This window comes from Dermochelys coriacea, chromosome 2, assembly GCF_009764565.3.
Source record: "Dermochelys coriacea isolate rDerCor1 chromosome 2, rDerCor1.pri.v4, whole genome shotgun sequence".
NCBI lineage: Eukaryota > Metazoa > Chordata > Testudines > Dermochelyidae > Dermochelys > Dermochelys coriacea.
The window spans coordinates 201823819-201846812 of NC_050069.1; the positions used below are offsets into that span (position 1 = coordinate 201823819).

Consider the following 22994-nt stretch of genomic DNA (forward strand, 5'->3'; position numbering starts at 1 on the left):
GGCCCAGATAACTTGCCCCCAAGAGTCCTAAAAGAGTTGACTGAGGGTTCTCTGGCCCCCAATGTCCATTTTTAATACATTTTGGAATAACAGGGACATTTCAGAGGACTGGAAGAATGCTAATGTACCAATAAACAAATGGGCATGCTGAATGACGCAGGTAACTATAGGCCAGTTAGCCTGACATCAATCCTGGGAAAAATAATAGAAAAGCTGATATGGGATTCCATTGATAAAGAATTAAAGCATAAAATGAATAGATTTCAAAGCCATAAGGGACCTTTGTGATCATCTAGGCTGACATCCTGTATATCGCAGGAGGCCAGACTAGAACACAATTAATGCAATCATCATTATTTTATAGTAAATATGTCTTGACAAACCTGATTCCATTTTTTGAGATTGCAAGTTTGGTTGATAAAGGAAATAGTGTTAATATAATGTAATTGGACTTCTGTAAGGCATTTTGATTAAGAAACTAGAAAGATACAAAATCAACATGTCGCATATTAAACGGATTATAAATGGGATAACTGATAGATCTCAAAATGTTGTTAACATTATGAATCATAATAGAGAGAGGGTATGTTTCTAGTGGGGTGCCACAAGGATAACTTTTGGCCCAGTACCATTTCATATATCTATCAAAGACCTGAAAGAAAACATAAAATCATTACAGATAGTTTGAAGATGACACAAACAATGGAGGAGGAGTAAATAATGAAGAGGATGGGACACTGATATGGAGCAATTTGGATCATTTGGTAAGCTGGGTGCAAGTAAACAATATATGTTTCATTATGGCCAAATGTAAATTTATGCATCTAGGAACAAAGAATGTAGGCAATACTTCTAAGATGGGGGGACGGGATTCTACCTTGGGAAGTAATGACCCTAAAAATTATATCGGGGGCATAGTGGATGAATAACTCAACTATGTTGTGGCCAAAAGGTTCAATATTATCCTTGGGTGTATAAACAGAAGAGTAGTGAGTAGGAGTAGGGAGGTGATTTGACTTCTGGGTACAGCATTGGTGAGGCCACTAGTGGAATATTACTTGCAATTCTAGTGTCCACATTTTAAAAAGGATATTGAACTGGAGATGGTGCAGAAAAGAGACACAAAAATGATTTAAGGAATGAAGAAAATGCCTTATTGTCAGAGACATAGAGTTCAATCTGTTTAGTTTATCCAAAAAGAGATTGAAAGATGACTTAATGACAGTGTACAAGTATCTTCCACAGGGAGAAAATACTGGGTAGAAAAAGCTTTTTAATCCAGTAGAGTAAAGCACAATAAGAACCAATGATTGAAAGCTGAAGCCAGAGAAATTTAAATTAGAAATCAGTGAAGGTGATTAGCCATTGGAAGTGGTGGATTCTCCATCTCTTGCTGTCTCCAAATCAAGACTAGATGCCATTCTGGAAGATATTATCCAACACAAATTATTGGGCTCAATACAGGGGTAACTGGTGAAATATAGGATATATAATATCTGATATATAGGAGGTCAGACAGATGATCTAATAGTCCCTTCTGGCCTTAAACCTTATGAATCTATGCATAAGGGGGCCCCTATAAATCTGAATCCTTTGTCCTCCAGGATGGACCACAACCTGCCTGAACAGGGACTAGTGGTCTGAGAAGCAAGTAAAGGCCCAGTCTGATGAAACAGAAGTGGAGGTGAATTTCTCATTAGTCCAACTAATATTCTTATGTGGATGGCCCCTGTCACTGCCACCCGAAGGAATGGACAACGTTACAGTCTAGGAGCAATGGCACTTGGATAGGGCCAGTGGGTTTGTCTAGGGCCATAAATTGCCTTAACCCAGTTCTTGTCTGAAATGGTTATGGATCTTTTTAAAAACATTTTTTCTATAACATGAACCCTGAATAAGACTTATCACTTCCCGCCATGACTTATTGCTTATATTATTATAATATCTCTAACAAATTGTGATCAATAGACATGATCAAAGAAGCTTCTGCATTAGTCATATTATTCATTCTGATTTATCATCTTAAACCCAATCAAATACCTGAATGGGTCCCTTAGTGGAATAACAAGCAGAGCCAGTGCCTGAAATGTTGAATTAAGTTTTTTTTTAAAGGCACTGTAATAAACATCACTATTCATGAAGAAAAATGTGACCTTTCATTTGAAATATATCTATGTCCAGACTGTAAACTAGTATCAGTATAAAATTTAAGCCACTTGGTTTCTACACATAAATGCATATTGGTTCTATTCATAGTTCTTAAACCTCATATTTGGAAAATCCTAGCTACTTACACATAAGGTTTGCTGCAAGTACTGTTATTGAACTGATAAAGTCTGCATGGCTAAGCTTCGTAAAGGCTCTCCACATCAAAAGGAGAGTCTTTGTTTATCTCTAGAAAATGCTTTTATAAGAGGTTCTGGATAGTCATTTCCAATAGAGAATGGACTAGTTGATCAGATAGCAGCTAAACTAATGAAAAGCATCATGGAAGTGACAGGAAGATTAATTAAGTTCCTCCAGTTGTATTCATGTGTGGCAGTACAGAGTTCCTTTGGGTACTGTGCAGTTAAATGGTATTCATGGTGACAAATACTGCAGATTTCTAGAAGTGACACTTCTGAGTCAAGGGTAAAAAGCACATTTGGTAGTTTTATCCAGTGGAAAAAGATCAGAACAGAGATGAGCTACTATGATAGTTAAACACACACACACAAACACAGCACTCCCCTTTAATTGAACCTCAGGGGTTTAGTTAGGAATTACAAAATCTATGTTATTTTGTAGTAAAAATGCCATATGTCTTAAACTATTCCAGATGGCTTCAAAGTAAAAACAAACCAAACTTCTAGCCAATGTATTAAGTGTATTTGACTTCAGGCACACATTTATGCACACTTGGAAACACTTCCAATTACTTTTGGATTCTTGAAAAATTGTGGCTTAATTATTCTTCTTTCTGCACTGTTGTTGTTATAGCATAAATAATAATAAAATGTCCATTATCCCCATCCACAATTTGCTTAAATTCTACTCAGTTTACCTTGTAGAGGTTTTTTTTTTCATTTTTCAAAGGGAGACAGAGATTCCGTGTGATTTGGGCTGCTGCTTCCATTTTGTTTTCAGATTCAACACAGTACATTTCTGTTGCTCATGGTTGTCTGTGCACAATAGATGAAATCTATTTTGAGAAAAATTGGAACCCTCTCAGGTGCATGAGAACTTTTAACCTTCTATATGAGACACACAAACTGATAATGTTGTGTCACTGGTGTCTTTTGTTGCACGTTATTACATTTCTGCCAAAAAAGAGTCCCTGGATGTGCTTAGGCACTCACCTTAAAAAAAAATAAGTGTGGTAAATCTATCAGATTGAAATTCCTCAAAGCTAACCAGTAAGAATCTTGATATAAATCTATTATTGGTTGCTTCCTGGGATAATTCAAAACCAGAAGTGTGGTTTCCAGGAATCAGTAGGCACATTAATTTTATTAAATATTAATCAATGTTTGCAGTAGACATGTCTGCAAGTAGTTTTAGTTCCCAACATGGAGGCAGAATGTAAAGTAGTACTAAAATGTGTGTGAAAAGAGTGGGATCAAAGTTAAAAAACAGGATGGTAGAGCATATACCTTACCAAGGGCTGCACTGTGGCTTTGGTCCTGAGCATAGGGGTGGGCCACCCCAGGAGAAACACAGGGCACAAATTATGTCTTTGGGAAGTACAATTCCCACCCTACTTCTCCCTTATTCTAGGCAGGTTGTAATATGCTGCTGACCCATACCTGCAGGAAATTTTAACACCTCTGTGCCAGCTCAGCTCTGCTGGTCTACGTATCAGAAGGGAAGAACCCAGGGTTTTCTCTACCTGCCCACTAGCTTATTCCTGCATGCCCAGACACCTGGTCCGAGTAGTGCACTCACAGGCATAAGGAAGGTTCTTACTTTATCACCCTGCAAAGCTCTGTGCAATAGAGTCCTAAATGCTTGTCCTAAAACACCAATCACTGAATGTTAAAATTACCACACCAAATCCTGTTTTCTTTTGCAGCTGTGCAATTCCATTTTGGGATCAGAATTTGGCCTATGTTTATTGGAGCTCTGATGCTTTCTGCGATTTTTTGGGAATTACACATGTGATGAAAGCATGATTTGGCCTGAAGTATGTGAATTTGGGCTATGGAAGCTTGCCAGAAAGAAATATTGCATTTCTTTCACTCTTCCCTTGCATCTGCTCTATAAGGGAAATTCAAAGTTACTTAAATAAAATATCCAGTTCTCTTATGGCTCTTTTTGATTATAGATTTTCTTTGTTTATACAACATACAATAACTGGAATGACAGTTTTAACACATTAGAATATAAAAGTGAAAATAATCATCCAAACTGTGTCTGTACTGAAGATGAGCTTTAAAAGGGACAAGATCCTCTGGTGGTGTAAATCAGCAAGGTTCCAGTCACTTAAACAGAGCTACAGTGTTTTATGCCAGCTGAGGATCTGGCCCAAGATACATGACAATTTACGATGACACAGGTAGCATTGCACATTCAGCAGCTGTTTAGAATGAAGAGGAGATGGCTTCTGTGACGGCAACTAAGATGCAAATGCTACTGCGTTGATCTGGCCCTTTAACTATTTGGGCAGTCTGTACTTACCAGATGCAGTGCCTCACTTTTGTTTGTCCCTGTTCGTTGCCAGAAAAATAAAGCTACCGCAGCAAATAGCTGTGTTACTATCAGCTTCCCCTACATCTATAACCTTTGCTGTTAGGTCTAAATTTAGCAGCTACCTCTACCTTCCTTGGTGTAGAGGGTCCTCCTCAGCATGCTCAGTGTAGTTTTGCTGTGCAAGATGGAGGCTGGATTTGCAAACTCCTGTAACCTAGAGCTCTGCAGAGATGTTTGGGGAGAGGCAAGGCTAGGCCAAGAGTAGAGTTGAAGGTTTTGCCATTGGATAGATCCTCTGGTCTTTTTTATCCCCACTAAAGTGAGGTATGTGAGGGCTGCAGAGACTGCCCTTGAGTAAGTCTGCTGATGATCTGTGAGGATTATTTGCCCCTCCTCCAAAGATGTCACCACTTCTTATCTGAAATACTTGGACTGGACATCAGGAACCACATTTTCTGCTAGAGGTACAGAAGAGGTATTCCCTTGTACAAAGAGGCAGCAAATGAGTGAGTGAGAATGACTGTATAGCCTGGTGATTAGGTCACTCCCTGTAGGAGGTGGGAGACTGAAGATCAAGTCCCCGATCTGGTGAATATTTAATTATTTATACATAGTGGGAAAGCTTCAACAGAAGAGGCTGAAAGAAGCCTATGCCAGAATATCCCATACCTCACTGATCAGGATCCTTGCTTACAAAATAGTAGACTCAAGTTCAAATCCCTGTTCCGCAGAGGAGGGGAAATTGAATCTTGGTTGCCCACATTCCAGGTGGGTGCTTTATCCACTCGGTAAAGGTTGTAAAGGAGGCTCCCATTACCTCCTTCTTACCTTTTGTGAACCTAGCCCTTTGTTTCTTTTGCTTTTGTATCAAAAAGTGCCTGGAAACACAATGAAATGGTTCATTTTGAATCAACCAAAACATTTTGTTTGACCCAAAATAGTTTTTTGTTGACTTTTCAATTTGCCCAATTTTTTGAAACACTTGGGTTTTGCTTAAGTCAAACGGAATCTTTTTTTCTTGATTTTTTTTTCAGCTCCGCCAGAGGAAAAAATAGTTATTCACCCAAGTTTAGCCATGACCCTTATACACCTCTTTTGCCAGGACCTTCTTGTCATGAAATTCATATCATGGCCCTTCCCTTCCTTCAGTCTGCACTCAATTCTTTTGACCTTTGTGGCGGTAGCATGAAACCCAGTCAAGTCTTGTACGGGGTGTAGAGTTCCCTTGCATGCCTAGTATATAGCCACCATCTACAACAGAACTTTGTTTGGCTCCTTTGATGCTAGAATAATTTCACCCTAAGTGATTGGACCTCATAAAAACTAAACTTAGTGTGGAGGTTTTAAGGATAAGAAGTGGAGATTTAAGTAAATTATACCATTAATGATCTGGATGATGGGATTAATTGCACCATCAGCAAGTTCATTGATGACACTAAGCTGGAAGGAGAGGTAGATACACTGAAGGGTAGGGATAGGGTCCCGTGACATAGACAAATTGGAGGATTGGGCCAAAAGAAATCTGATGTGGTTCAACAAGGACAAGTGCAGAGTCCTGTACTTAGGACAGAAGAATCCCATACATTGCTATAGGCTGGGGACCAACTGGTTAAGCGGCAGTTCTGCAGAAAAGGACCTGGGGTTTACAGTGGACAAGAAGCTGAATGAGAATCAGTGTGTACTTGTTGCCAAGAACACTAACAGCATCTTGGGCAACATTAGTAGGAGCATTGCCAGCAGATTGAGGGAAGTGATTATTTCCCTCTATTTGGCACTGGTGAGGATATATCTGGAGTATTTTGTCCAGTTTTGGTCCCCCCACTAGAGAAAAGATGTGGGCAAATTGGAAAGAGTCCAGCAGAGGGCAGCGGAAATGATTAGGGGGCTGGGCACATGACTTATGAGGAGAGGCTGAGGGAACTGGGCTTATTTAGTCTGCAGAAGAGAAGAGTGAGGGGCATTTGATAGCAGCCTTCAACTATCTCAAGGAGAGTTTCAAAGAGGATGGAACTAGGCTGTTCTCAGTGATGGCAGATGACAGAAGAAGGAGCAATGGTCTCAAGTTGCAGTGGAGGAGATCTAGGTTGGATATTAGGAAACACTATTTCACTAGGAGGGTGGTGAAGGTCTGGAATGGGTTACCTAGGGAAGTAGTGGAATTTCCATCCTTAGAGCTTTTTAAGGCCTGGATTGACAAAGCCCTGGCTGGGATGATTTAGTTGGGGTTGGTCCTGGTTTGAATAGGGGATTGGACTAGATGACCTCCTGAGGTCTCTTCCAACCCTAATCATCTATGATTCTATGATATCTGTCATCCTCTTTCCTGTGGAATGAAAGCATTTATCCCATTTGATCCCACTATAATGAGATAAACACATCAGTGTATTTTCCTTTGTTATTTTTAGTTTATTTTTATTTATTTATCTTAAATGTATTACTAGTGAAAGATGCCATACTGGCAATACACAAAACTAATATCCTTTACTGATCCACAGAACAGACTTGGTACGTACAGAGGTACGGACAGTGCAGCCTCCCAATGCTGCTAATATGCATCAAATCTAATCTGAGGCATGACCTCTAGGGCAACGGGGTATTTCATTATCTATGTCTTCTGTCTTTCTTTTGGAGACTGCCAACAAAGATGCCAGTTGTCATAGCAGCTATGATCATGTGGGGATCTGTCTATTAGGACCTGGCTTGGGATCACCACATTTGTCATAGAGACAACAAACTAGCCATCAGCTGCTAATGACTTACCAACCTGGACAAGATATTGAGAGCTAGAGGTGAAAGGTTCTTAACCTTATTATAAATCTTTTCTGCCATCAAATTTGTCTCACATTGTTATTTATGGGCAGAAATCATAGTTTTAACTCATTTGAGCACAACTGTATTTCTATTTATGATTTCTGGGTTTTTAAAAATGCATTTAGAGGGAAACTAAGCTTCATACAAGACTTGGATGGAAACATCTATTTAACCTCATCCTACAAAGTGCCAGCCACCTTCATATCCCATTGAGGTCCATGGAAATTGAAGGCATTCAGCACCCTTCTGGATTGTGCTCTGTGAGGAAAATATGTTAACAATATATGTGCTGTCTTTCCCCACCTATTATATAATAGACCATATTATGTCTCCGAGTGCATTTATTACACACACACACCGCCAAAAAGTATAAGATTTAAGACTTTTTTTTTTGCAAGCTCAGATTAGTTGAACCAGGATATTAGAACACCCCAATGGGAGCTAGTTCAAGAAAAAAATCTGTTTGTAGTACTCTTAGTACTGATGTCACAGGCACAGCAAGGACATGACAAGGAGGAGTCAGATTACAGTAAGAATGGGCAGTGCAGCATGCAGCCAGAGTAAAAGCTAAATCAGACCGGGATTGTATCAGGGATAAGACTGCCTGCAAAGCACTCCTCCTGAGGAGGCACACTACTCACTCACTCACTGTTCCTATGCTGGGAAATTTCCACGCAATGTAGAATGGAAGAGCTCCTTTTTACATGTCAGCCCTGTGAAGGAGCTAATGCTGAATACACAGTGGTGGGGTTCTGACTGCATGATTAATGAGAAACATCATGTATTTTGGTAAGTGTTAACTATGACGATGTAATTCTGCTTCTGCTCACATCTTAGCAATAGGAATAATTATTTAAAATTTTAGATACAAGAACATTTCATACTGGCACGCACCTAAAACTGACAACTAGAAAATCACATTGGTTGTGCAGTTTAAAAAGGAACCTATTGTCTTAGAAAGGATTCTGTTTGAATGGGTTATGGCTTAGTGTTAGCTGCTGAAAAAAATGAACTTGCCCTACAGTTTGTCTTAAATGAACTTACGTTTCGTATGCTCAGGGGGGATGAAGAATTGTTATGAAGCATGGGAAGTTACAGACAAACTTAATGAAATATATAAGCTATTATTGCATGGTTTATGATTTGAAGTCTCAGTAAGTATTAGGTTTTCATTCAGCATTTAGCTCTAAGAATTCTAAGACTGAAAGGAGAAACAGTGCTTTATTTGCAATGGTATGTTTACCAAGTACTCTGCACTTTGCAGATCACAGCAATGGGGCTGGCTGCTAGCATATCATGAAATACATGTTATTTTAAGCCTTTAGAGGTCTCAGAGCTGTTAAATATTTGTGCAGAGTTTAGTTTCGTGGCTTGATGGAAATCTTCCTTAGGTTTGCAGCTGAACTGGCTGCATACCCTAAAAACATGCTGGATCTTGGATGTGTGTTACTAATGTAGTGCTGCAATACAGTGTGGGGATGTACAATCACACTGTAATACTGCAACTTAATGGTGGAAAATATTTTTTTAAATGTGATGAAAGGGAGGAAAATCCTATTCTTTTATATTTGAAGTCTTATGCAACATTGGTATTAATGTATTGCTGCACAATATCTATTAATGAACAGAACTGGAGGATTTCTGGGACATTCAGCAGCTTTCTCTGTTTCCATAAATATTAAATCAACAGTTCACGTTAAGCTTAAAGAAGTATTTCTTTGATTGACTGTGAGAACTATACTGTACACAGTAGTGTGTTTTTAGTGTAGCCATTATTTCCTAATTTTCTTTACCGTCCTTAAAAATATACGGGGAAGGGCCCCCAACTTATTTACTAAAGTTGAAATCCATCAGTTGCCTTGAAGGCAACTGTGATTTTGCTGTAAATTGTCATATTAGAAAAGATATTTTAAATTACTGGCAGAAATAGCCCCTTCAAAGATTAATTTTCTCTAATATGTCCTCAGAAGAGTGAGAAGAGATCACTCATGTACATTGGCTGAACTATTGTTTATGTCATAAACATTTTAGGTTTGAGTGAATTGGATAATTTTGGTTGTCTCTTTATGATTAAAAATAACTTGGCATTAGGATTTGCTTTATTTTTTTATTTGGCTTGTTTTTATATCACTGCAAGTGTTCGATGTTTTCTTTGCAGTAAGCTTTGCAACGATTGCCTGCTTAGTTGTGGTAAGACTTTCTGGTTGACTATAGCTGTAAGAGTTAGAAGTATTGGGTAGAGGTCCGCTGTACTATCTTAAATTAAACTGTATCTGCTGTTTTAATGACATTTTCATATCTATGTAACATGGGTCAGTTATTGTTTGCTAATGTTTTGCCATTCCAAACTGGGTGTACTGCTCAGTGATTCACATGGTAATTTGTTTAATTGTGTAATTCAGGTTTTTAATGGGGAAAACTGAAATGTGACCTGTTTCATTCTGAGGGTTCAACTAAAGTTTCTATTATGCAAGTTTTCAGTATGCTTTGTTTGGCCTGAAACTTCAAGTAGCATTAGTATAAAATTGGCTTCCTATTTTCCTTCTTTTGGGTAACAACCCATGCTCTAGGCGGAAATGACACATTCATCTGCAGCTATGCTAGGCTCTTACTCCAACTGTCAGAAACCTAAAAGTTCATAATCTCACCAGCCCTAGTAGAATATTGTACTGGTACTAAGCAGTACTGCACAAATACAAGTGAAGGCAGAGCAGTGTGCATCACACACACACACTATGACCTAAAATTGAACCTTGTGCTCTATCCACCATTTATACAAAATATACATTTTATAGTTTATGCATAATTTACTGTAGTATTTTTTTAAATTTTGCTTCCAACTTTTTTTTTAAATCTTTCTTGCGGCTGTTTCGTTTTGAATATCTGTTAGTGTGATGTTAATCTACTTTCAGACTAAAATAAGGGAAATAACCCTTCCCGGATTGCAGGTGTGTATGTACATGTTTTACTTGCTTCATTAGGCCTAATTGGTGCTGAAGTAAGGTAGCATGATGGTAGAGCATGCCCTATGTTGGGTGCCAAGTAAATATTAAAATAATTACCATGGAAAAAAAAATCTAAATCCTTTCCCTCTGGAAATACGATTTTTACATAGTAAATATCCAATGATTGAAATAAGCCTATATGAAGCACTCTCTCTAAAGTTCTCTTCAGTCAAAGCCAGGTTACTAAATGCAGAAGAAATTAATAACTGTGCACTTTGCTATATTTAAACCTGCAACCCAAGAAAATTTTGTGTAGATATTGTGTATATAGAGCCACTACACAGCGTAAAACTTAGCTTTCAAATGATCGAACTAATGGACGCTGTTAATGACATAAGCTTCACTCTTTCCTTCTATTGGAATTTCAATACAGTGATTTCAGGAACTGTTATTTTTCACTCGCTGTGCTGTGATATAGAGTTCACTGTTCAGTCCCTGTGGATACTTTTGTTACCTATTCTACTGACTGTGCATTCAACATTTTGAGTTGAATATGAATTGTGGAATTAAAATAAAAAAACCTGACAGTGTATTTGGAGTTTGTGGAAACCAAATGAAAAGAATAAATACCCGTGAAGTATTTTGTAACTAAATATTTTACACTGTTTAAAAAAAACTTTTGCCAAAGATGATTATCCTATTAATAATTTAGCAACCGATAAAAGTCTCTGCTGTGAACCTTCTGCACAGATTAGAGAAGAGAGACTGTGGGTGGTTGTCAGTGTCACAGAGCTGATGTTGCAAAGTGGTAACAGAGGATCTGCTCCAGTTCTGTGCCGTAATTTCTGGTTAAGGCAGAAGCATTGTTATGACTGACAGATTATTTGCTCCTGTATGCCAAGTCTGTTTTAAAAAAAAAGTCCCAGTTTAGGATTGCTACCACAGTTCAGCTCCCTCTTTTAGCACCATGCATTTATATCACCCCAGCATGATGATATGGGCCAGTGAGTAGAGCCTGCTTATTTTTCAGCACCATTGTAATGGTCATTGTTGCTGCTGGTTGGGTCAAAATATATATTTGGAGCAAGACTATTGGGTCGAGATGTGATGTGAAGTTCATTCTTTGCAGGCAGGAGATGAAGCTGGCAGGAGGGCATTTTAAGAGGGTTATACATGGTTGTGAGCTAGCAGCACATTACATGATTGTCAACCTATGAATACGCTGCAGTGGTATTGCAGTTCAGGGACCGTGAACACTGTTTCTGAGAATCCAGTAAACCTGCAAAGGAACGGAGGGAAAGATTTTTAAAACAGATTAACAAAAACTTTAATTAAAAATAAAAAATTGGAACATTTTGCAGTGATGTGTGCCTGATTGAGGGTGGAGGTAATATTCTATAGGGGTAAAATTAATAAATAAAAAGAACAAATAGAAAAAAATCCCTAATTCTAGGCAACCTGAAATTCCATCACATATCTGTTTGCGCATTGGCTGTTTCCAGGTGCAGTTTTATTTTCCAGCTAACATAGTAGTATTTTGTCTGCATTGACGATACAACTCTGAGTATCACTTTTTACACCTGGAACAATTTCTTGAAAGAGAAATTCATATTGGATGAGTCATGAAGGAAAAAATGCTCCCTAAATCTCTCAGGCTCTTTAAAGAAAATACATATTGTAAAAATGAAATAAATCTTTCACAGCAGTTTTAGTGAAAACATTTTAACAGTTGCCAATTTGTTTTTAGAAGGTTGTGATGTATATGCTAGATTACATATAGCAGAGTCCTCCTTCACTAGTTCTGTTTATCTTTATGTAAGGAAGGATGAATCAGTGAGCATCTTTAAGATCACACTTCTAAAAAATGTTGTGAAAAACCATCGATACTGGGTTATGCACTGCACTGTAGTTTATTACCAGCCATATCCAATAAAAAGTGTAGTTAATATATAAAGAATGGTGAAAATGAAAGAAGAATGTAGTTAAGAGCTGAAGTATAGTCTCCTGAAATCTAAAGAAGCCTTATATTTATACTGAGAACTTTACAGTGTATATGCCTTTACAGTGTACTTGTCTTCTGGAAAGTGAAGTTAATATCTTGAAACTTGAAGAATTAATTAACAAACAAATACATAAAATAATAATAATTATATATCCTGCTAGATACTTACCTAGTGCTGTGGTGTGTTGTATGTCTCCATTCAGATACCATGAAAGCTGGTCGTTAAGTTTCTTTAACTGGTTGCAGTATACTTATGGAAATGTGATGTGTGTGCTATTTGAGAGAGAAGTTCCAAATTCATGAGAAATTGTGGCTCCCAAGGTTATCCCTTTGTGGGTGGCATAATTGTTCCAAGAACAAATGCAAAATTTAAATGAGTGCTTTCTTGCTTCATGAGAGAACATTTGGTCACAGTTGCTTTTGACTGCACCTCCCTTAACAGCAAATGTGTTTGTGTATATTTGCTTTAACTGTGATGAATGGAGTTTTCCTTATTTTGGGCCCAATCATGTATCCTGCTCAGGAGAATCTTTCACTGCTGTTACACAATGCAGGGTCAGACCCATAGCACCCAGCTACCCATCGCTCACTTTTCTTAGTCCTAGCTCTATGTAGGATTCCTAATTTTTTTTCTTCCAAATGATATTTAATGCAAATTCTTTATCATATAATACTTTAAAATAGGAATGGAGCATTTGACTCCAAAATTCTGTTTGAGTCATATGGTTTCTACTTCTATGTATCTGTGTTCAAATAAAAATATATGAAATTTTTATTATATGTCGTAGCCTGTTCACAATTATAGAAATTCTTGCAGTTGCAAAAATGTTGTCAGGTTACAAGAATCCTTTCAAAGCCTCTGGCTCTCATTATGGCAGAGAGAACAGTGATAAAAAGGCAGAAATGTACTTGGACTTTGATCTTGAGAAAGGGAATGTTTCAGTTTGGTATTAGACCATGAAAAGTTCTTAAAATACAGCAAAGGTCATAGAGTCTTTATTTTTAAAAAGGAGTTATTACATATCATTTACTGCAAAGATTAGTTTTGCAACTGAATTTCACAGTTGGTTGGTAGCATTAAGAGAAAATGCAGCATAAGAGGTTGGCTAAAAATATCAAAACCTAAATTGCTGGAGATCCTAGTTGAGTCAAATTGCTAGGGTTGAAAATGGGAAGAAGCTTTGCTCTCTTGCAGCATTAAGTCGTCATATAGCAGAGCCACATACCGTAGGTCAGCCTGTAGTGAACTCAAACAGTGGGTTTGCTGAGATTTTATAGGATATTTCTACAAAATCTATATGGAGCTACAAAATCTAATATATAAAATATTCTAGCTCCATTTAGCACCCATGTCTCTTCATCCCTTTATTGTTCTCTTATCTCTCATTTTGCTTTATCTAAGGCTACCATGATCATAAACATGGCAGGGCAAGATGCTAATCAAGAGAGTTTAGACTCAAGTTCTTGTCAGTGTCAAAGGAAAAACAAACATAATTGCAGTTTGAAATTTGGATTATTAGGGTTATTACTGTATCCTGATAGCATCATGAATACAACTGCCCTGTGTCTGCTTTTTTGCTTAGAAGCTATGATGTTAGTAGCTTCTTTCAAAATTATAGAAATTAAGACTTCTGTAGTAGATGTTTATGGCTTTTAAATAGAGGTGTTTGTTAATTTTTCACTTTCCAGTTTAGTAAGGCAAACAACTGCTTAAAAATATAAGCATTATTGTTATAACATTCTATTCAATCTATTTATTTTTTAAACAACTGGATGGAATGGTCAAATCAGTGGTTTGGAAATTAAGGGAAAACAATTGTCATTGTGGGGTCAGATTCGGATAGTCTTCCTCAAGTTGAGTAACATCACACTCCATGTCCGGTCATATTGATTTCAAAGTCTAGAATCAGAATCCAAGTGTCTTCAAACACAGCTAGAAAAGCTCCTTGGTATTTTATATCTTATGGTACCTTGATCTTGGAGGCAGAGTTATAAGAGACACAATAATGAGATCACCTTGCAGTGTCTCCTTACTCTGTGTATGACCAGTTGATATTTTAGTAGGATGCATCAGAATCCAGAGGCTTTGGCTTATATTGAGAATTTGTATTTCATATAATGAATGTATTCTACTTATAATAAAAGGAAATTGTAAAACATATCATTCTTGTTTTTGTTCATAACACAATGTAGATCACAAAGGGCTACTTTGGGAGGAGAAGTCCTTCCTAGTATTATAAAAATGTGCTTTACCAAGATGTGAACAAACAAAGCAATGGTTGAGTTTAATTTAATGTTTGATTTCTACTCTATCAGTGTTTGCATTTTTTTTCTCTTGTCCTGAAAACTACAGAAGCAGATTCCAGATTGTTCAAATGTTACAAGCCATGGAATTATTGCTCAGTTTCTTTTGTTCTTGTTGACCTTGTTTAGTCACAGTTTGTTTACTGTGGAGTGCAGTAACTTATGAGGACAGAAGGAAATAATGGCTGTTTTTTCCAGTACTGTTACCCATCATTGTGTTAGGGATCAATATTTAAAAAAGCAGAACCTTGACAAAATCTGCAGTTGTAAATGCACAAGGGAGAAGAAAAATAAGACTAGCCTTGGCACCACAGTTGAGATCAGTGCTCTTCTTCCTAAGGCAAGACATTTTTCACTAAAGACTGTATTGTCTGTATAGTCCAATGTTTAGCAAATGAGTTTTTGTTTGCCAGTATTTACCTGTGAAAGTCAATCCGCAAACCTTCTCTCAGGACCAGCCACTTATCAGAAGCATTTAGTCTGTCCGATATGTGACTATCCTATAGCAAGCACAGTGCACCTTTGTTTTCATATTATTAGTGATAAGTGGTGCTGCTAGAAGCAGCCAGTTCTTCAACAGTATGGGTTATGTGAACTTGTCTGCAGCTAACAAGCATTAAAAACAGCAACAACCCCTCCTCAGTACAGCATGTGTTGTTTTTGGTAGCCATAGTTTCAGCTATAAAGAATAATACTACTTCTACTACTACTACTACTACTACTAATACTACTACTAAAAAATAATTAAAAAACACACCTAAAAGTTCTCAGAAACGCACAGCTTACTCTTGCAGTTTACAGGTCCAGTAAAGATAAATTCTTCCAAGCCAAACAGGCTGTAGAATATGGAGTGTGTTTGTGTATGTGTGTGCCACAAAGTATTTTCATACTGTTTTCTCTGTCTGTCTGAAGGAATGCCAGGCAGGCAAGTATCGGTGCCCTAGGGATATTTTTATGGAATATTTTCAATACCCTGTTACACATTTAGCACCAAGACATGAAGTAATAATTTGACAAACATTGTTATACTAAACCTGACCACAAACTCTATACCCTGCAATACTGAATGTTTAATCTATCATGCCACATGTGGTAGTGTGTCTTTACACTAACCACATAATAATATTTCATTTATATTGGACCAAATCCTGACAGGAGCCGAGTACTTGCAATTCCTATTGGCCATTACAATATGGTATATATACTCTCCCTTTCTTTTTCTGAGAGACCATGAACTAACTCCTTTTTTTAAATGAGATTTTTAAACCTCTTTTTATTTCAGATGACTACTGATTTTAATTTATAATTTTTATAGTGATTTTAACTGCTGCTTTGATCTTGTATGTTTTTAGTCTTGGACTGAATAGTTGTTTTGTTCTAGACCACCAACGATATTTTTGTACATTGATGCAACTAGACAGACACTGAGGGGTGACAAGCAGCTACCCAGCACTTGGGATTCCCATTGAATGGGTGCTTTTAGAATCAACAAGATGCTCAGCATCCCTCAGGATTTGTTTCTCAGTGCAGCGTGTTGTGGAAGTAAGTCTAGTCAGACCTATAGAAGTGGGATTAGTGTTCTAGTGCCGACTGGTGGAGCTCTGCTAATAACTCTCACTAGGCACATCACTAGATTCCAGTAGTGCTGGGGTTCACATTTTATAATGCAGTGGCTGTACAGGGACACCTTGTGGTACTTACATAGCAGATATAAAAAGTACTTTACAATAAAACAAACATAAATTAAAAAACTGAGAACACATATAGCAATTAAAGTCACTATAAAACCCATTAATGCAATCAAAATGCAGTTCCAGAAGGCCACGTGAAATAAGAGAAAAAAATCTACCTTAAAGTGGGTTTGAAGTGTCCTGTCCTTTGTAGAGCAAAGCAGAAGGTAAACCCTACTACAGCTCCGGGTCTACAGAGGCAAAAGGATAGACTGATAACCCACCTGCCCCTGTAAGACTCAGGTCACCACAAAAAAATTGATTCATTTTTCCATTAATGGCTAATTGGGCACATCACTATCGTCAGATGCAAAGATCAGCATTTAGAGAAGAAAATTAATTTAAATGGTCTAGCATTGCATGAAGGCAATGTACAGTGACATTGTACATCACTGTTGACACCTAGACAACATAATAGTATTAAAGAGGATAATACATAAGTCATTAACGTCTTTACATTGTTTGCTTTTACCACCTACATTTTATTCTAAAATAGAAATTTGAACAAACTGAAGTGAATCGAGTTGGTGAGAGGAAATTATATTTAACATAGAGCTATCACCGTTAACCGTATATGCCAATGAGTATCTCTGGAACTGGGTGGACATTTCCCATTAATATTCCAGAAAATATTTAACTGAGTTTGCTATGACTGTGTTCTTGCGACTTTTGTGATTGTTTTCTGTGAATTTCTAGCCAGATAAGTTTACTAACAGGAACATTTCACAAAACCAGCAAATTGTAATGAAATATTGTGTAACATCTGCAGAAAACTAATTTTAATTTTATAATAAAATCAACAAAATGATTTTTAGATTCGGGCTTGAAACACGTTATGCCATATGACCTTGATGTCCAGTAAACAAAGCTTGAATGCTGAGTATTAGATACATTGCAACAAATGGGATTTCAAAAACAAGCAGCAAGTTGAGACTTATTTGGTGTATATTCTGGCATTTCAAATAACTTGAAGAAAAATAACATACAAGAATAAATCATGCACATCAGATGTTATTAGCCCAGTTCTAGCAAGTTAAAAGTGAGATGAGTATCACAATATTCCACAATATGTAGAATAGTAGATACAGTAATCACTGTTAAAACTTTCCAGGTTGTCTTAAATAAATACAGTTGCTTCAATGTGTACAGTAATCTTCAATTAGACCACAATAAGTACCATATTTGGAACTTTAGATAATACTGCAAATATTTACATAGCCTCATCAGTTCATCTCAAACAAAACTGGTTTTTAAGGTTGACCACGGGGCATGTGGTAACAGTTGGCAGATACCTTTCTGTTACAAAAGAATCTATTAAGTCTTGGAGTCCTTAGGTAAAAGGGCAGCTTTCTATGTTGGATTTGATTTCTAATGAAAGAGTCCTTCTCTTCAGCAAAAGGGGAAGTATTGGGAGGAGGAAATAATCATTATTTGTGATGAACTGTAGACTGTGTTGGAAAGAGATGGCTTCAAATCAATTCTGCACACTATACCTAATCCTGCAATCCCTGAGCAGCCAAAACTCCCATTGGCTCTAGTTGAATGGGAAATTTGCTTTTGTTGGGAACGATGGATCAGGGCTACTCTAATTAAAGTGATTGTAAAATAATTGGTAACAATTGTTAAGCATTGTAGCTTCAGTACAAATGTTTAAAATGTTAATTGAATGCTCTCTAAAGATCCTGAATCGATGACCTGGAGACTGAAGCCCCTCATTTCTGTAAAGATAAAGTTGGCTATAATAAAAGCTTTTCTCCCTATAGCCTCCTGCCTGAGTACCTTAAGATTTTATTGAGGGGGAGGGGTCTATATTTAACAGGAAGACAGTAGTTCAGTTTCCATGCCTGTTAAAGCTTTCAGCCTCTGTGCTGAGATTGCCAATGCATTACGAATAGTGCCAATGGGGCTGGTTTTTGTCTTTGAGGAAGTGACTTCAGACAACAAATCATTTTCTCAAAGTCCACAAGCAGCTTTGAAATGACAATAAGTTTCAATTATTATTACTATTCATGATTTTATCTGTTCCAAGCGACAGTTCAACCCAAGTCACATTTGACCTAGTGGCAACAATCTGAAAGGCTCCATGTAACTTTTTAAGAATCATTCACTTCTCCACATAAATATATATTTCTGTATCATTGCTTTCCATTCTCTTAAAATCCTAAAACTAACGTTGTTGCCCTTTTAAAAATATTATGCTTAGTAAAGAGTGATCTTTTTTCCTTTTGCTGCTTATGAGCAGGGTCCCGTTCAGCTGCCCTTACTCACAAGAGTAGTCCTGATTGAAATCAGTTAATTTCAATGTGAAAACTTACCAGGTTATGACTTCACATGTGTAAGGAGTTGTCAGATTGGGTCACGCTGGCTTTTTCTTACTTGTTTGTTAACATTATTGGTGATATCATTAAATATATTAGTTCACATCAGAGAACAGACTTTGTTGATTATTTGGTGCTTCTTTGCTAGCTCACAGACAATAGGTGTAAAGAAAAGCTATTGGTTTATATTTTTAATTTTTTCTTGTAAGCAGAATGGTCTTAACATTTCTGTAATAATGTCACCTGCTTAAGATTACACTTGCAAATCATATAAACACTCATTTTCAGGAGTTTGTAACTCAGCCAGAAAATGTTGCACTTGGATGAAACTTCATTTTAGTCTCCAAACCAAAATTTTAACATTTCCAGTTGAGTATTTGAAGTGTATTAAAAACATCAACAAAAAAAGGGCTTTTTAGTGAGAAAATTGTTTTTACTCATAACCAGAAAGTGGCTTTGACTTTTAAAGGAGTCATATTTGAGAGGATAAGCCATATTACAGTGCTTTAAAATTTTGTGGGGAGGAAAAAAACATCTTGGAAAGAGTGTATAACAAGAGGTCTAGGCATGTGCAAAATGAATAAAAGTTGAAAAATAAAATTAAAAAACAAAAAATTCCCATATGATACATACACACACACACACACACACACACACACACACACACACACACACACAATATGTGCACAGATGTGTATATTACCTTATATTACAGGGATAATTGTCCCTTTTAGGGGGTGGGGCTCAGCTGTATCTTATGCCAGGCTCAGCCTGCCTTCCCATGTGAAGAGAATGAACCTGGGGTCGTGGATTAGAAGTTTGTGACTGGGAACCAAGGCAGCTTGAGTTAAGGGAGGGATAGGAAGGAGCAGAGAGAGAGATGATCCTTAGTTCCCAGTAGAAGTCCTGGGCTAGGCAAAAGGATTTGCTTTATATGATGAGTTTAGGGCTGGATTTAGGGGCAGGTGGTGCCAGGCTTGGGGGGGGTACTGGGCTCGGGGTGCTGTTTTTGTTGTTGGTGACAAACGGGAAAATAGAATGTGAAAAGTAAAGTGTTTCAGGTCTTCTGTATGTGGATTCATTTTTCACTAACCTCCTAGAATGTTCTGGACCTTTGTAGAATCTCATGGAACCTTCCAAACTTTCAGAGAACTACATTTTCCTTGAACTTCCTAGAATATTGTCAGCCATGCCCATGTGGATATATAAGGGACGGGACAGACAAATTGTGCATGAAAGTTGTGAAAGTTGTGAAATGGGCTATAAATGCAATAGAAAATAAGTTATTCAAAAGTTTAACAAATGGGCAGTTGGTCTAGGGCTGGTCCTGGTTGATTTTATGTTATACTATTTTAATTTGGAGAAATAAAATTCAACTCTGGAGAGAATGGACTGAAATGCTACTGATACTGGTGGGACTGATTTTTGATGCACTTGCTGGTGAGTTGACCCACCATCTTACGTATGTTTTCAATACTACTACCAGAAAATGTGTTCTAATTGACTAGTATGTGTACTCATGATGAACAATTATATCTTCTGATAACCTGTGTAAAAAAAAAAACAAAAACCAAACTCATTTACTATTTATGCCAACTGTTAATGTGTGTCTTTCCAATAGTGCAGGTGGATTCTTGCATCACTGCAGAGCAAGATTCTTCCAGCATGGATTCAGTCAAAGTTTGGGGCCTATGTCATGTCTGTCTTGGAAATATAGTTGTTTTTTCCCTCTTTTTCTTTTTCTTAACTCTGGTCTTGATCCTGAGTCTCAGTTTATTAGGGGTAATCATGTATTTGTTCTCCCTTCTGTTCCGATTCCTCTCTGTGTTTTTGGAGACAACCTAATTAAAAATGTTTAATAATTTTCTCCTTTTTTAAATGTTCTTTTTAGGTTGCTGCTTTTAGTGTATTTTAATTACATTGATACTATCATACAAAATATTATATGGAGATTTTCTGTCATGATCAAATATAGAGTCTGATCCTGCTCCCATTGAGGCCAATGGAAAATTAGCCACTGACTTCAATCAGACCAGAACTGAGCCTATTATGTTGCTGTGCCACATGCAGCATCATACATAATGGGATGGCATGTCAGAAACGTAAAGAATTCTCCAATATCAAGATTTTGAGTGTGAAATAGTAGTGCAAATGTCATGTGAATCGAGAAAATCTGGAGCCCTCTGCGTGTCATTAATCAGGTCTCTGCTACGTGCAATAACTAAGCATCAGGATGGGGTTGAAAGCCTTGACCCTAATGCTGGATTTTCAAAAGTAACTCACTGAACTCTCTCTCTCTCTGTATCTCTGTGTGTGTGTGTGTGTCTGTCTGCCTCTCTCTCTCTCTCTCTCTCTCTATATATATATACACACACACACACACACAGAGGCCTTAATATGAAGGCCTTAATATTAAAGATGTATGGCTTTTAAGGAGGAAATGTTGCCCTGTATTTGAAGGGTGTATATACCCCATCATCCCATCCTACTCCTTATCTGCTGGAATTGGCAAGGTGTTTGGGGTGAGAGGAGCCAGTCCTGTAGTATGAGGATGGAAAAAAGAGAATGTGTCCAGAATTAATGTATGTTTATGGAGGAAGTTATAGAAATAGTTGATGGAAGGCTCTATTTAAACAAGGAAAGGGGGAGACATTCCCAGGGCATCAAGTTATCACCACATAGCAGTAAGTCGTACTTCTCAGCAGTAAGCAACTTGTGTACTTCAGTTCAGACCATGTGATGCTGGAGCATGACTGCTGATGACTGTCATTTCAATCTCTTGCCTGTGAGCTGCAGTCTCCAGCATATAGGGATACCCTGAGGCTGAAGATTTGGCAGTATTGTCTGGACTGGCGTTGGCAACCGTTGGACAGAAATCACCCGCTGAGTCAAACTCCTATGCATAACGGGGTAGTTTACTGATGGAATTTGAGCCTGAACTCTGCTATGCCTTGCTTTTGTTGAATTTTCACCACCGCAGTGTTATTTTGCATGTAGCTTTCAGCTTGTGAATTCTTCAGAGCTCTGTTAGCACAGCTGATGCTTGGCCTAGGACATGAAGATTTGCTTTGCTTTTGCCATTTTTGGAAATGCATATGCTAATATAATTAAACACCACAGCCATTTGAATGCTTCTGTGAACTTAAATAGCACACTAAGTAAGAATTCTCCGGGAAACAAAATGCTGATTTTTTTTCTACATGCGGTAGCAACAGAATTTGCATAGCAACACTCAACAGCTGTGTGCTGTAGGTCTTCTTAAAATGGGTTAAGTATAATTTAGCTGACTGAAGAGTATAATAAAGAAATCGTGACACTCCGCATTTATATTCTATCTTTATCTGAGCACGAGTTCTAACAGATTTTGTTCAAGTACACAACGAAATGGAATAGCCGGCAACACACACACACAAACACACACACACTCAGTCCCCCTTAAATATTGAATCAAATTCAGCCCTGGTGTAAAATAGCAGCAACTCCATTAAAGGCAGTATAGTTGCACTGACTTATACCAGGTCTAAATTAGGTCCCGAGAATGTGGAAACACCAGTCTTTGATTCAGACACAGTTTTGACACTAGAGCTAAGCAAACTTTGGTTGTTTCAATTTGAAGAGGTTTGGGCAAACCTTGTTTTAAGATTTGGCTTGGGTTGGCCCACACCAGATGAGTTTTTATTATAGTTTCATGTTAAAACAGACCAAAGCATTCACTCAACTATGTTATTCCCTCAAAACATAAATCAGACCAAGTTTGCTTTCAGCTCCAGATTTGTATACCTGATTTGAGTTTAGGATTTGGAATGAAACCTTGAAACAGACAAATTATGCTTAGTTCTGGTATCTTAAAGGTTTCAGTATGAAATTTCCACATTGTTCAAATTGACATCTCTAGTAAATAGATTCAGTGAATCACAGTAATTGACCTTTAATTTTATGGGTCAAACTAATCAATTTCATTAATAATATCCATCTACTAGGAATGCAGTTGGCCTCATGTCCCCAAGACCTTCTCTTTGCTGTGAGTGTGCTGTTTTTATACCTTTCCTAGATCCAAGAAACATGTTTTCATCTCTGGAATATTTCTGTTTCTTTTTAAGGATGTCATGTTGGAAATAAAAGACGGAAATCTTAATGTAACTCTAAAAGGACACCATTGTGTTGAGACTAAGGATTGACCTAATCTCACATTTCAGGTTTCATCATATGGATTTCC

General features: G+C 37.4%; 1 protein-coding gene across 4 annotated transcripts in view; it reads left to right on the forward strand.

Annotated features, from left to right (window-relative positions):
• ZNF385D (zinc finger protein 385D) overlaps positions 1 to 22994 on the forward strand; it is a 600803-nt gene that overhangs the window by 353092 nt on the left and 224717 nt on the right. The window contains exon 1 of one of the 4 annotated variants that reach the window (XM_038392477.2): positions 8037 to 8268. The exons of the other annotated variants lie outside the window; for them this stretch is intronic. Within the exon in view, the coding sequence (XP_038248405.1) occupies positions 8247 to 8268 (22 nt within the window). The 5' untranslated portion in view covers positions 8037 to 8246. Of the gene's footprint in view, positions 1 to 8036; positions 8269 to 22994 lie in introns of those variants that run through there. 4 annotated transcript variants of the gene reach the window in all.